Here is a 16,065-nt window from a genome sequence, read left to right as displayed (position 1 = left end):
CAACAGAAATATTCCTTTTTCTGCCCTGCTTTGCATTTGTTGCACTTTCAAGACTTCCATCAATTTTAAATGGGAGTTCTGGATGTGTCAGCTCTGTAAGACTTGTTCTTCATAGGGAAATGTGACACATAGAAAGGAACTGAAAAAGAAAATTCACCTTGGAAACTTTAACTGGGTTGTACAATTTGCCACTGTGTTCAATATATTTCAAAGGTATCACATAATAGCTAGTAGTTCTTTACAAAGGTCACTGTAAAATCATATCCTGTGTTACCACATATTTCAGAAAGTGTTCCTTGTCTGCCAGCTGTTAACTGAACTTTGTTAATGAAGGCAAAGTTTTCTAGGGTTATCACTCTGACCCTTAAACTGTATTATCTAGAAATCCATAAACCTTATAAAAAAAGATATGACAAGGTGTATAAAACATTCTCTTAGCAGATCCTGTTTCCAGCCTCACCTTTTGATCTGAAGTTGGTTTTAAGCTCTTGCCACCATGCCTGCTGATTACAATGGGACGTGGGAAATGGAAACTAATGAAAACTTTGAAGGCTACATGGTTGCTTTAGGTAAATGAAAAAAATACTAACTGTATAGAGATAAAATGTTTCAATTATAAGTAAAATCCTTCTAAAAATTAATAAGACTACTCCTGTAATGTGCATTGTGGCATAAGGGTTTCTGCCAATCACATTAAAAATCAAGTAATTGTAATGTACTTATAATTACAATGATCTAAGTATATAAGCAAAAGAAGACTTGTAGCCAAAGATATTAGTCTTTATTTAGATAAATGAAAAAACAGATACAGATGAGGGGAAAAAAAAAACAAACAACAGGCTTTCAGATACAGAAGCTCTTTTTTATTCCTGGTATATACGTACTGTAACAGTCAAGCCACAACTTCGTTGGCTCTGTTAAAGAGGAATAGGATCTTCTATATCACTAAAGCAACAACAGTATTTAGTACTTAATTAGTACTTTGAACTAGTAGACATTATATGTACCAGTTGCATGGTAAAAGTGATAAAAGCCTTTAAAAACATTTAAAGATAAATGGGCAGATATTTCTGACAATTTTTGTGGGAATCATCCTTACACAGCAAGGCGATTTAGGCCACAGGATTTCTTGAACATATGTTTACATGGTTAACTAAGCTTAATTTCACTTTGCTACGACCATCGTTGACGACAACAGTATATGTGTACATGCAAAAGAGATGTTCTGCTCTTTAGGCAACTTTCACTTACTGCTTTGTTAGCTTCTTTATCATTAGAAGCCTGATAGCTACAGTTTTTGTATCCATTGTATAGGATATTAGGCATACTCTTTGTAGATGCTAGAATACCAAAACACTGTTATCTGAATGTCAGCAATATCCTTGTCAGTTCATATTAAGATCAAGTTTATGTTGTTTGTAGATTTATTTTTCTCCACACTGACAGACTCAATTTTTGTAATGACTGGAGATAATTTTATGAGAGAAATGTCTTCTTTTGCTGCACCTATTATTTTCAATATAAATTGCCTTTCAAGCATTTTTATTCTCAAAAAGGCACAAACTTTTCTCCAGGTCATTATGATTATGCAAGTAGTGTGCAGGAAAGCCTTCCTCTACTTAGGTTAGCAAAGATGTAGATCTTTAATTGGCTGAAAAGAAGAAATAATAGAAGACATCAACATTCCTCGAGAATTTCTTCAGTACACTCTGGATTGGCATTGAAACAACAGTTATCACCTTTCCACCACTGCACTAACATAGCTGCATTACAAAAACAACAAAAAATATGGGAGTTAAATTTATACATGCATGAGAAGTGTATTCTTTAGAATCGGGAATCTTCTCCCAGATCTACTACATCAGAGATGAAGAGCATAAAGGACCGTTGTTTCCTTACGACACATGATGTCTATAAAACTTACACAAGAAAAGTAGTCATTAGAGTTGGCTAATATGACCTAGATTGGAGAAGTCTGTCTGGCGCTGAATCATAAATTAGTATGTGGCAAAAATCAAACCTGTATTTTATTTTTATGCTTACAATGCATAGCCCTCAGGAGCCTAACTGGGTCTCTATGCACTTCTCATTCCCAGATGTCTCATTGTTTTCTATCTAGTGGTCATTGATTTCTATCTCCTGTTCAGCATTTGCTCTTCTTATTTCTCTGCCTTTCTACAGTAGCTGACACCACTGTAACAGTGATGATGATAAACAGTGATGCTGATGCTTTTTCAGGTCAAAGTACCTTGCACTTTTCATCAGAAGTCAAGATCAGACTTGTGGCTTCTTGTGCTTTGTTCAAAAGGTGTTGTGTCAAGTTAATGGAGATCTAAAGAACTTGTTTGCTCAGATTCCAAAATATTGACTTGTAAAGATGTAGATAATAAAAACAATTCAGTGGTTCAAAATCAATGAGTACACTGTATAGCCATCTTCCACAAGCTAAGAAAATGTATTTGTTAAGAAGAAGAGTCTAACACATGGAAGGTAATCAGGTAATTAAATCTAAAAATGTCCAAGTAATTCTCAATATCTACACTAGTGAGTGACTTAGGGATAACTACCACAAAATCCTTAACTGAGATGAAAAATTTGATGCTTTAACTGATTTTCTACTAGTTTTACTCTCATCAAAGAATCTTAACCCTAATTTGTTTAGCTGTTCAGATTGAAATAGAAGAAATATGCAAAATCACATAAACTCTCATCATTATTCAACAACAATTGAAAATAGCTATAATTTCCTCAAAGCTTCAACTCTCTTAAGAGAAAAAGGCAAGTTTCACTATTCATAGTTTTTAGCCTTTGCATTTATGGAGAAAAGCTCAATAACGTTAGGAAAGTCTGTAAATACTATACACATACATCTGCGAGGTACAAAAAGAAATCATTTTTAAAAAATAAGAATGGTTAAGCCAATATGAATTTCAGGAGAAACATACACACTAACTGAAGTGATTTGAGTGCTAGGGTTTGACAGTTATGCATAGAGAATAATTACTACTTTATATGCAACTGAAATGTGATTTCAGCATTAAATATGCCAACTGCAAGTGAGCCATGGGGCCTGTTGGTCTGGATGATACTTAAGTCAACTCCTAGCTGTCACAAATTGACTATTCCAGGCCATCTGCGTCAACCTCAGGCTTCTCTCACTGCCTGCCTCAGCTTCTGATCTTACCTACAATTCTTGCCTCTAGCCCAATTCTCTCTGCTTTGGCTGTGCTTCAGTCCTGTCTCAGCAATTTGCTCCAAGGCCTGACCTACTTTCGTGGGGTGTTACTCTGACCACCAGTCAATGATGGTCATCCTGCTCTAGTTCTGCCTTGCTTTGTAGTGATAAATTTCATCATATTTAATAACTCTCTTTTGATAATTATCTTGATAAAGATCTCTTTACTTTTTAGGTTAATTCCTTCCTTGTTTTTTAGGATGCAAATTAAACACTTGTGGTGCACTTACTTCCTTTCCAAAAGGATTTGTAATCATGGTGATATCTTGGTTGTAGTGACCATCTCGTTATTGTTCCTTTCTTCCCTTCCAGGGTATCAGTGGATGAGATTCTTGTATTGTTTATTTCAGTTCATCTATAACATTTCACTTGTGCTTGTCTTAAATTCAGGAAAAATGTCAGGGAAAAGGATACCAGTTGTTAATAACATGCATTTCTTTGAATTTTAATTTATCCACTGTAGAATTTAAACTGTGATTTTCACTCAAATTGAATAAGAATTTAGTGTCTAACTGTCATAATACAAATATTAATTTTATCAGCTTTGAAATAAACTTTAATTATTATCATCCTTATATTCTGATCCTTTTATAATAAGTAATACATTTTCCAATTTTATAATTCTTTTTGTACCATAAATGCTAGCATGAACTGGTCTACAGCAGTTCCTCATTGCATATCAGTGGCATCCTTAGAACCATTTCAGTCAGTGGATAAATTATGACTTTGTTATTATTAAATCAAGTGGATTTTTGATCCTTTTCTGATCTTATGTATCCCCATGGAAATTGGGAGAAAAATGGATGGATTCAGTCTACAGTGGGGTCTGGACTACAGGCATCCAATACTGGGAAGCCTGCTTAAAAAAAGGTAGTAACAGTTCATGTAAAGAACAATAGAAGAACTTGACCCACTTAATAGCCTGAAACAAAGCAAGAGGAAGAATGTATTAGAATAAGGAATGCAATATAGATGTATTTTTCCTGGCAAATACTTCGATTCATTGCCTACCCTGGACAGACTGTACTAGATAGGTACTCACTTAACTTTCTGATAAAATTTTCAAACAACTACTTTCCCAATAGGAATACCAGCAACTGGTTGGGGCGAAGGAGCTATTTGCACCAGTTGTCTGGATCTGGCCTTCATAAGCACATCATGGGTTTTTGTGTATACATCCTATATATACTGTAAGTTATACTAATTAAAAACTGCCAATGTATTAGCAAAAAAAAACAACACCAAAAACAATGCAAAGGTACATATGGCTATAGGTGATTCTCAGAATGGAAAGAAATTACATGGAAAGGGTGAGAAGATATTCTTCTGCTCGGTTCCTCACAATTTTACATGTGGTCGACATTTGAAGTATTAAAGTGCTCAGGTTCAAAGCACACTGAGATTTTGTTTTTTTTAAATTCATCCATCCTTTTAATTAATGTATATGCATTTCTATACTTTAATTAAAGAATAGTTTTGCCCTTTAAGCCAGAAACTTTGATTTTATCATAAACATGTTACAAAGTATTTTAATCTACTGTAATAGAACAATATATCATTTTTATTGCTTGTATTGTTCAAAATGCTGTTATGAAAAACATGCTTTAATAAAACCTCCCCTGATTTTTCTCCATGAGCTACAAGACTAATATATTTGACAGAAATAGCATTTCTTTAGAAGTCTAGACACTTTTTTTCCTCAGAGAGAACTAAATTTTATGTTACTTGGCTATAAATCAGACCCAGAGATACCTTTAATCTACCACAGCAGATAAAATATACCCAAGAAGTCTTGAATATAAATACTGAACAAGAACATTATTCCCCATGTTAAAAAGTCACAATTTTTTTCAAGCCAATCCTCTTACTCAACTCGATTAGTACTTCACAAGTAGTATAATGAATCTACCAAAAGAAAAAGGGCTCCATTAGTATGTGGCATTGCTGAGCTGACAATGATTAACTCACATGCAAAACCACTAAAGGACAGCTAACAAATCAAAACCATTTTTCAATCTCTTGCAGAAACATGTGAGATTATTTCATTTGCATATAGCATCATAATAAGATTCACTGCCAGCTGGTCAGAAATATTTATTGCAGATGGTAATGCAGCTGGCATTAGGTGGATTGTCTGGGGCAAACTGTCATCATAGTAATATATATTCTCCTTTTGGTAACTTTCAATGCATTCAGTTGCAAGCAGTTGTTTACATTATAATGTTAGTCTTCATCATGAACAAAATAAGGATGTTAAGGAGATCAGCATTGCATAAAATGTTGGCAGAATATTAAACAGGAACTGTCAAATGCTGTAGTTTGATACTTTCTTGACTTTTGACTTTGAATTTGTCTCCCTTTCCCATCTAAACTATGATTTATTTCTGTGTCTGCTGTCTAACAATAATGGATGTCAGGCTTTTATTTGTTTCTTTTTTATTCATTAGTATAATTTTCATTATTTTTAAATTAATTAATTAACCTCTTGTATACTCCCACAGACTACAGGTTCATCATGAAAGTAACATGCCAAAATCCCCTTGATTACATACTCATTCTAACATGCTTTTTTTCTGAAAGGGAATATTATTCTGAGATGCTTCTTTTGGGGATGGCCAACATTTGTAACCCTGCAGGACACATACCAGTACCCTCATATGCCTAAGAGCTACATGATTTACACTGCATGCTTAGAAAAGGGAAGGGCTCCCAAGCATAAGGTGATAATAGCGCTCCTGATATCCCACTGCTTTGTGTGTGAGTGAGGCCAAAAAGGCAATGGTCAGTCTTCACAGCTCCTGTTGTTTCACATTCTCCCAAAACAATGGAGATTCGGGTGATTTAACATGCCAGCATCTATTCACTACTGGTTGTATGTTGTAGCTCTGCTCACAACATTCCCACAGATATCCTGTTAATAAATAAATTTATAATCAGTGGAAGATCCTCAAATTGAAAGTCTACTTGCAAACACGAGATTATTTTTATTTGAAATTATCTTTTTCTCTGCAAAATGTTGCAGGTAAAAGCATCATTTGTGGAACTATGATTTTTACTCTGTGTAGGTTTTTATTTTTGGTAACAAATATTGGAATTTTCATTGTGATACTCTCTTCTGGTTTTTGGCAGATATTGATTTTGCGACTCGTAAGATTGCAAAACACTTGAAACAAACAAAGGAGATTATTCAAGATGGAAATAATTTTAAAACAAAAACAATCAGTACTTTCAGAAACTATGAACTGGATTACACTGTGGGAGTGGAGTTTGAAGAACATACCAAGGGACTGGATAACCGAGTGGTAAAGGTAAAAATTTGCTACCTGATACCTGTTCACACCACAGTCAGCACCAGAAGTGAGCAGTTCCAAAAATCAGCTGAATACATGAAAAAAAACCCCTCATATTTTACAGACAGGAGAGGATTTTTAAAAAGCAGAAATAATTTGCATCTTGATACAGTTTTCTTTCCTGCTACAAGCATTTATTATAAATGCAAATCAGGATGGTTATTCAGATATGTGAGGACAGACATTAATTACATGTTTTTCTAGTAGGGGATTTTTCCAGCTTTTCTATGATACACCTTTATGTATTTAGAAAGTAGCAAAACTGTATTTTTACCAGTGTTATCTTCCTTAATGAAACTGTAAATTCATCCCTTTGAATTTAGGACTTCCTCTATGTCAATGTAAACTTTCAGTTCTGAATGGCTAGGTTCACATAGTATTTTTAATCTGAGTCTGCTCAACTTCAGTTGGACAGTTTAACAGTTGGACACCGTTAAAAATAAACCCGCACTCAGCTATTAACCTTAAAGGAGCTTCAAGAAGGGACAAGAAAAAAATGTGAGCCAAAGCTATCACTGATTCGGGTGGCAGGCCTATTGGCAGTGGTAGACAGGCAAGGAGGCCCAGCAGTGCATGCTTTAATATCCTTAGGATTATAGGAGTAACTTCAGCTCAAAATACCCCTAGGAAACTGTGGGCATAGGTTCAGACACCTTTCAGTGATGTATGTGGACAAGTAACATTTGAATCAAGGACCATATTGTGTGTTAGCCCATGCCCTACCTCCTGTGACAGACAGAGTCAACTAGTAAGTCTGTTCCTGTGAGGCATTCAAACAAGACTGTATCAGGGAAGTCAGTGAGTAAAAGAATATATATGAGCACTAATTAAATTCACTTACTGAATTCAGCTTCATGTTTCTGTATCAATACTGCTTCTGTTTTACTCTCTTCTTACCCCTAAAATACTTAAGCAATATTTTCAAAGGTAGAAAAGCCAGTAGATCTTAAATTTCCATTGACTGTCCCCTTCAGAGTCTTGCTACTCTTGCATCACCTGTGTCGTTGTCATCATTCACTGAATCTACCCATTAACTCTTCTGCCAATTACCACAGTTTTGTTCTTTCACTCAGCTCTCAGTTCTCTTGCTCTTCTCCAAATACATGCTGTCTTTTCCATCAGTATCCTCTCAATAAAGAAGGTTTCAGAAGTTGTCGCCAAACTCTGAGAAGCTGAGATCAAAGCTCACTGTCAACAAGACCTGTTTTGTTTTGGCAATTGCCACAGGAAATTGGCAGCATAAAGGACATGTTTACATTTGAACTCACATCATCCTTCACTGGAGTGGCACAAATTTAACAGAAGACATTGTTAATGCACTGTGGATCATTTTTCATTCTCAAGCTAACTTCTTTGTGCAGTGTAATTCCTATGATTTCTTCCAAATTATTTCTCAATCACAGTACTGCAAGCCATCAAATAATATGACCCTTTTTTTTCCCCAGTATCTTGAATATACCTATCTCTAAATTTTCTTCCTATCACTTCCTCCAGTGAGCACTGGGTGGGACATATTCCTGTGACAGAGTTTATGCTTTAAAAACATTGCTCCCACATCTCTTTAGATCACTTGAAGGCATTACTAACGATCTAAGGACTCATTAGTTGCATCACTCCTGAAATCCATAGACTAATGCTCCTCCAGTGCTCTTCAGCACTATCAAAGCCATTGCCTTTCTGTGAAAAATCATTTCACCTGCAGGCTCTCCTCTTCATTATCAATTATTTGGATGGAAGGAAGGAAGGAAACACAGCTTGTACAACTATAACCCTACGTGGTTTAATCATTTTTGCCTAATATTCTTTTCTAAACAAATTATATCATTTGTTTCTAACAAGAGGAGAAGGAAAAAGGAAGCATGTCATTCCATTATTCTCTGGACTGCTCTAAAAGAATTTTCTGGTCACTTTATTAACGAAACAATGCCTCAAACACATTGAAGTTAGATGAAGGTAATAAAACTGCTAGGCAACATTTAAATGTAAAGAGGGCATGGATAATTTAAAGAGCATGTAGCTTAAAAATTCTGTAAATAAGAAAAGTTAAATGAAATGGAATGAGTTTTGTCTCGTTATTAATGGAAAGCTCCCTCATAAGAGAAATATATCATCCAGTGCTAAACTAGAAAATGAATTAAGCTCCCAATACTCTTGGAGCTTTTTAAAAACTGAACTTCCAGTGACTGTAACTGGTCTCTGATGAGGATTTGCCTATGATAAATGGTTAAATGTCTCCCCAAAGTACAATGGTTCAAATCTAGAACAATTCAAAGTTGCTTTGAATGTACTGTAGCACATCTGAGTAGAGAATTTAGCCTGTAAAGAGAACTCTTCCTTACAGAAATGGTCCTGCTCCTGGAAAAGAATCAGCATACCCAATACCCTGTTTATTAGTGATAGACTCTGAATCACACCAACTCATGAAATGGTTGAGGATGGAAGGGACCTCTTGAGATCACCTAGTCCAACCCCTCTGCTCAAGCAGGTCAGCTAGAGCACGTTGTCCAGCTTATGATCATATTTCTTTAAAGGTCTTTTGTGAAAGTGCATGAAAATATATAAATAAATTTATCGCATGAGATGATATTAATATATACCTCCTCTTGTTATTTTATGCAGAGCTAGAAAACGTGTTAGCACGGCATTAGTTGGTATAAGCCCCCAGGCCTTCACTCATGAAACCTTATAATCTTTTTATTAATGGCTGTAGACAGCAAGAAAGGAAAAATACAATTTGCATACATTGCACAAGACTCTATTAATTCACTTGGCAATTCACTAGTTAGTATGAACACTTTATATTCGTGTATGTGAAGAAATACGTGGAAATGACAACAAAGCACTGTAAAAGCTTCACATCAAAACACTCTTGTCATCTTGAACACTTTCAGGTTTTGGTTGAATGGTTGTTTTGGGGTTTTTTAGGAGGAAGATGGGAAATGGTAGGAAGCAACTGTAGTTGTGTCTTCTCATTGATTGAGATTGTTTTCATGTATTTATAAACTTCTCATTAAAATATCTGAGTTAATTATCTGATTCATGCAGACACTAGTGACGTGGGATGGTGACAAACTGGTATGTGTTCAGAAAGGTGAAAAGAAAAACAGGGGCTGGAAGCACTGGATTGAAGGAGACCTACTGCATCTGGTAAGGGCTGCTATACAGATACATAGCATGCTACTGAGACTGCAACAAGTACAGTTTTTCCATTTCAAAGGGTTTGTTACTTGTTCTAGTTAGAATCGTCTTTATTTAGACAGCTCTGATCTCTGAACTCTAAGGAAATCCCCCCTCTGCTACAACTCAGGAATGCTCAATTTCTTTCCACCTGCTCCCAATTAAGTCATAACCCTGCAGTGGTTTTTTTGCTCCAGTCCACTGCCCTCCAGCTATTAACCCTTCTTGTTACATTGCACCTCTAACATCATCTTGTTCTTATATAATCACTGCTAGAAAAAAAAATCCCAAACAAACAAAAAACAAAAAACAAACAAGCATGGGACAGATTGCAAGAAAAATATTAATTTTTGTTCTGAAAAAGGCACTATGAAATTTTAGCATACAATGCTGTAATACAAATCAGAAACCTCTGGATACTCAAGAGGATCCTGCAAATGACCTACACTGCAATTATTTTGTGCTAGTACAGTTAAAAAGTCAGAACATTCAAACATCTGAGTTAGTAAGCTGGAGCCCAAAGATAAATGAGGTGAGTCCAAGAGGGGCCAGAAGAGTCTGTGCAGGAAATAAGCAGTCAGTGAAGTCCAGAAATATTTCAAAATAATAGATACATAATGATAATGATTCCAGAGTTTCTTGGGAGAGCAATCAAGAAATGGGCGTGATAATGTTGGATGGTGCAATAGGTGGGTGCAGAAAGATTATGGAGGAGAGCTCATTGTTCTATCTCATGATTTGCATCCAGATATCTACTCCTTCACAAGTTTACCCTACAGATAGTTGGTATAGTCAGCCACATTGCCTCAAGTCTGTATGCTTGAAAGGTCAAAGTAATGAATTAAAAAACACTCCCTGCCACCTAACTAAAATCCAACTGTCCAGTACACTTTTTCAACCCTATTTTAACACATATTCAAAAACTGACCTAACAAAGGTTCTACATGCTGGCACCAGGATTCAGGCTGACTGGTGGAACAGAGAGACCAAGTAGATTCCTAGAACAGTCTTCAGAAACTCTGTTGTGGGTTTGGCCAATTGCTGGCCAAAAAGCCAGTTTCAGCTCACTTCAAAGTCTTATTTGGCACAGGAAGGCTGGCTTATCAGAAGACTAACCAAACCGACTGCATTGCAATGTGCAGGTGTGACAACCTTTAAGAGGTCAGCTGCAACACTGGGCAAAAATGGTGTATTGTTCTGGCCCTTGAAAAATGGCAGGGCACATCTCTGAAGCACATGTCCTCATCTTTTTAAAGCATCCTCCATTTTTTTTTTTTATTTCCTTGTTTCATTGCTTCTCATGAATTATGAGGTAACGTGTGAATTATAAACTATAACAGTATATTGTTTCAATAACAGAGCATGAAAAAGCCCTGCATTAAAGAGCAATTTTTATGCATTTTTCATATTTATTCTTCTTAGAGCTCAATTCAAGTGTCAAAATCTAATTACTGCAACATGTGATGTGTGCCTGCTGATTGATTACATAAAATACAATATTCTTTCTGTTCTCTTTTTCATAAGTGTATCTTTTTAATGCCGTGGCTCAGCTGCAGTAATTTCTGGTGGGATCTGCTGTGTATGCAAAATAAACTTTTACCACTATATACTTACTAATTGTTTTACTACTGTAGGAACTGACATGTGAAGACCAGGTGTGCCATCAGATATTTAAGAAGAAAAACTAAAATTGACCAGGAAGCTACCCAGATCATCATCACACTATTATGCTGTTATGTTTTGTCTAAAAAGAAGAACCAAGCCAGATTTGCAATAATTCTTTGACACTGCTATGTGAATGTATTTTGTTCCTGTTTATGGAAGGAAACGCATTTTATAGAAATAACATCAAACAGTTACAAACATCATAAATTACTTTGACTTTCAGTCTGGAGTTAAATAAAAGTAATTGTCTTTCAAATAATGCTTTCCTACATCTTAGTAATCATTTCCACAGGAATGTTCTTTAGCAACAAGGCTGAAAATTAACAGTCACAATTATCTCAACCACAGTATATCTCTCCACAGTGCTGTAATATCTTAATATATTTGGATGACTGAGTAAAATTGGACATTCATTGGACTGTTTCTGTTTAATTTAGTCCTGAATCACTAAGTCCACAGTTTCAGGCAGGAGAATGGCCCACTGAACATGATACATGGCCTTTCACATGTAGGTTATTCATTTGAATTTGGCCCAGATCTATAGCTGCTAGTAGTTATCACCTGATGAATGTCTCATGGCCAATGTGATATGCTGTAGCTCCTTAATACAGTCCTAACTTGGATCACTGAGAATGCTGCTAACCTCCAGTTAGAACTGGCATCCACTAATAATCCCAGTGAAGAAATCCACTGTTTGAAGCAAACTCTACATTCAAGAGTTGCTCCATGATGTGAAAACTTAAGGCATACTTATGGCTACAAGAGGAAAACTGCAGAGTATACACAGATTGTATGTACCCTGTGCATGTACCCTAAAGAATACCCAGCATGCTGCAATCTTCAACTTGTACCTACCTTTCAGAGACTTTAAAAAGAAAAGTAATTTCCATACAACGTTTCTCAGTTTTATTTAGGGTTTTTCAAAAGAATTCATGTTCTTTGCTAAAGGCAAGTTTAAGTTAACCATGGATAGTGAGCACTACTTCAGTAGATGGAAACTGAAATTATTCAGCAAAATGTGTGCACATGTTCCACAGAACTGAAGAAGGGCTTGTATGCCCAAAAGCTCATCTGTTTTTTTCCCAACTGTATGAATTATTCTAATAAAATATACTGTCTTTCCTACAACCTTGCCTTGTAGATATATAAACTTTCACATAAGCTTTATCACCATTTCAATTCCCTCCATAGGGGTCCAGAGGCCACTCCATGGGAGGAGTGGAAATTCACTAAAGAGATCAGTGGTAGGGAATTAGAGAAAAGATGTGGAAAAAAACTTTGCAGAAATGGAGGAACATATGCTTTCTCCCCATTCCCATTCCTGCTGCTTAGCCTACTCACTGTCAATAGCTCAGGATAGGAGTGAGACAGTCTGCTACCTGAAAACAAAGTTACATCTGCAAAAACCCAAATCTGATTAATATGTCACTAATACTTAGATGGCCATGGGCATATAAGTGCGTGTGTAGGGATACTTTTATGAATTGGACTTAGCTTCTTCTGATAAAAGCTGACCTGGTATAAAACTTCCTGTGTACTTCAACTGAGCAATGCTCTAATGTTAGTTCTCATAGAAGAAACTGCACCTGGAGTTGATAAACTCCTTATTTTTTCTTATTCAGCCCTGACCTGGACTTTCCAGTAGAAACATATTTAATTCCTATTTCTAAGTCGCTACTTATTACTAGGCTAAGAAGTACCACAGTTCATTAAGCTTTCAAAATGTTATCAGAACAAAGTAATCACTAGGAAACAAAATACGCATGTTTTAATCAGTGACATTTCTCATAGTTGGTTCTTGCCAGGAGTAAGCCTGCACAATGCAGGGTTTCATAACTTCACACCAAATCATAAAACAAAGGAAAAGCTTTCATATATCACAGAGAACTATCATTAATTCAGAAATTATGAGTTCGAAGATGGAAAGCAAGCATTCTTCAATCGATTTCTTATTATGCTCACTGGTTTTATCTAATGGATATGGTTGAGAAGTAAAATGAAGTAGGCAGTTGGGCACTTGAGTAGACTTTGATTAGGAGAAAAATGGATCTGACCCTATTTTTTTGCCAAATTTGGAAATGAAAATTCCAGAATTTTCGACAGGGAGTGAGAAAACATGCAAGATTTTTTACACTCCAAACCAACATTTTCTTCCTGCACATATTGATATGCAAGAACTTGCAGCAACCTTTACAATAGTATGCACAGAACTGGAGACAGAGGAGGTATTAATTATGCTGCATTATAATTACTTCCAAAGGTATACTTGTTTCTATCATATTTGTGATGTTAGGTTGGTCTCTAAGCTGTACAAAGTCCCTTATCTCCTTGTCAGCAGATTAAATACTTGCACTGGAGGAACAGACCTCGCTGGTAAATCAGAGAATGTTCATTCACATTTTTTCAGCCCTCTGGCATGCAGTGCTGTCTCAGCTGTTTTGAAGGATTACCATTTGCATTGATTCTTTTCCTTATAGAGAATATTACTCAAATACAGCTAACAGGAAGGGAATTTACCAACAACTTTCTGATCCAGAAAACAGAAAAGCCTGTACTATAACAAAAGCACTTCCTAGTGAGGACAGTACTGGCCAAAGAGTCAGTACCATTACCTGTCACTGGACTCTTCAAATGACAATGACAAAGCTGTGTGTAAGAAAAGTTTATGGTGGAATTTCTAAAAATGCTCTGCATTGAGCCAATTTTTCTCCCTAAAAGTCAACTAGCATTTTCTTATCAACTCTTAAAAGAAGAAAGCAACACTGCAGGCAAACGCTGTGGAATAATGTTGTAAATGCTCCTACCAATAATGTTCTGTGGCTAGTTCCTAAGATGCTATCTTTCTATTAAGCTCTGAAGGGTCACCTAGGTACTGTGTGCGCAGAATTGCTTTCAAATTTTCCAGGAGTATCCTATGTGCTCTGTTGATTTGCTGCTTGTGAAAGATGTCTACTCCACTGCCATCTGGCAAAAAGTCTGAGGTTTCTAAATCAGCATTTACTTCAAGATCTGATGAAGACAAATAAAATTTCATCAAAAAAAGTTGTTTAATTACATTCTATGACCAGGTGACCTGCCTAGTGGATGAGGGAAAGGCTGTCGATGTTATTTTCCTAGACTTCAGCAAGGCCTTTGACACTGTCTCTCATGGCATACTCCTTGAGAAGCTGGCGTCTTGTGGCCTGGATAAGTGCACTATTCACTGAGTGAAAAACTGGCTGGATGGCCGAGCCCAGAGGGTAGTGGTGAATGGGGTGAAATCCAGTTGGCAGCGGGTCACGAGTGGTGTTCCCCAGGGCTCGGTGTTGGGCCCTGTTCTGTTTAATATCTTTATTGATGATTTGGATGAGGGGATTGAGTGCACCCTCAGCAAGTTTGCAGACGACACCAAGTTGGGAGGCAGGGTCGATCTGCTTGAGGGTAGGGAGGCTCTACAAAGAGATCTGGACAGGCTGGATCGATGGGCTGAGGCCAATTGTATGAAGTTTAACATGGCCAAGTGTCGGGTCCTGCACTTCGGTCACGGCAACCCCATGCAGTGCTACAGGCTTGGGGAAGAGTGGCTGGAAAGCTGCCTGGCAGAGAAAGACCTGGGCGTGCTGATTGACAGCCAGCTGAATATGAGCCAGCAGTGTGCCCAGGTGGCCAAGAAGGCCAATCGCATCCTAGCCTGTATCAGGAACAGTGTGGCCAGCAGGAACAGGGAGGTGGTTGTTCCCCTGTACTCGGCACTGGTGAGGCCGCACCTCGAGTCCTGTGTTCAGTTTTGGGCCCCTCACTACAGGAAAGACATTGAGCTGCTTGAGCGTGTCCAGAGAAGGGCAACCAAGTTGGTGAGGGGCCTTGAGCACAAGTCTTATGAGGAGTGGCTGAGGGATCTGGGGTTGTTCAGTCTAGAAAAGAGGAGGCTGAGGGGAGACCTTATCGCTCTCTACAACTCCCTGAAAGGGGGTTGTAGTGAGGTGGGTGTTGGTCTCTTCTGTCAGGTGGCTGGAGATAGGACAAGAGGAAATGGCCTCAAGTTGAGGCAAGGGACATTTAGGTTAGATATTAGGAAAAATTTTTTTACTGAGAGGGTTGTCAAACATTGGAATGGGCTGCCCAGGGAAGTGGTTGAGTCACCATCCCTGGAGGTATTCAAAAAGCAAGTGGACAGGGTACTCCAGGGCATGGTTTAGGGGGCATGGTTAATGGTTGGACTTGATGATCTTGAAGGTCTTTTCCAACCGAAATGATTCTATGATTCTATGATTCTATGATTTATTAGTATTCTTTTTAAGCACGGGTACATAATTTGCCTTAGTGGGGAGAGATTAATAGAAAGGATTTCTTTAGAAGGTTTTTTTTTCCCACTAGAACACTTTCTTTTCAGGTTTAATTTGTGATTGATTTGAAGGGCAGAGTTTGCAGATATTTTAATTTCAGCTTGCTGATTATACTTCTTATGCAGATGGTGAAGATTAGAAGAAATCATTTTGTGAAAATGAGATTTAAAATAAAATTACCCAGACAAGCTTTTCAATAGCTGCAAAAATTTTGTCAGTTATTCTCTAAATATCACACTTGCTTTAATTATAACTCACACTGCAGTGCTTCAGTCATCATTAAATAGAAATGGGAATGCAATAAATGACAGTA

At 37.0% G+C, this 16,065-nt stretch overlaps 1 protein-coding gene across 1 annotated transcript; it reads left to right on the top strand.

Annotated features, from left to right (window-relative positions):
- Positions 1 to 339: 339 nt before the first annotated feature.
- Positions 340 to 12,311, top strand: RBP2 (retinol binding protein 2). The gene is made up of 4 exons (XM_052804010.1): positions 340 to 569; positions 6,365 to 6,543; positions 9,631 to 9,732; positions 11,397 to 12,311. The coding sequence occupies exons 1-4, from the start codon at positions 497 to 499 to the stop codon at positions 11,448 to 11,450; spliced, it is 408 nt and encodes a 135-aa protein (XP_052659970.1). The 5' UTR covers positions 340 to 496; the 3' UTR covers positions 11,451 to 12,311.
- The last annotated feature ends 3,754 nt before the right edge of the window (positions 12,312 to 16,065 follow it).

This window comes from Harpia harpyja, chromosome 12 (assembly GCF_026419915.1).
Source record: "Harpia harpyja isolate bHarHar1 chromosome 12, bHarHar1 primary haplotype, whole genome shotgun sequence".
Classification (NCBI taxonomy): domain Eukaryota; kingdom Metazoa; phylum Chordata; class Aves; order Accipitriformes; family Accipitridae; genus Harpia; species Harpia harpyja.
The sequence above is the reverse complement of the archived record's forward strand: the minus strand, read 5'-3'. Positions and strand labels throughout refer to the sequence as shown.

Coding starts and splice junctions, on each gene's coding strand:
- RBP2 (XM_052804010.1), top strand. CDS start 497: ATGCCTGCTGATTACAATGGGACGTGGGAAATGGAAACTAATGAAAAC. Junction 570..6,364: donor AGGCTACATGGTTGCTTTAG/GTAAATGAAAAA, acceptor GGTTTTTGGCAG/ATATTGATTTTGCGACTCGT. Junction 6,544..9,630: donor TGGATAACCGAGTGGTAAAG/GTAAAAATTTGC, acceptor TGATTCATGCAG/ACACTAGTGACGTGGGATGG.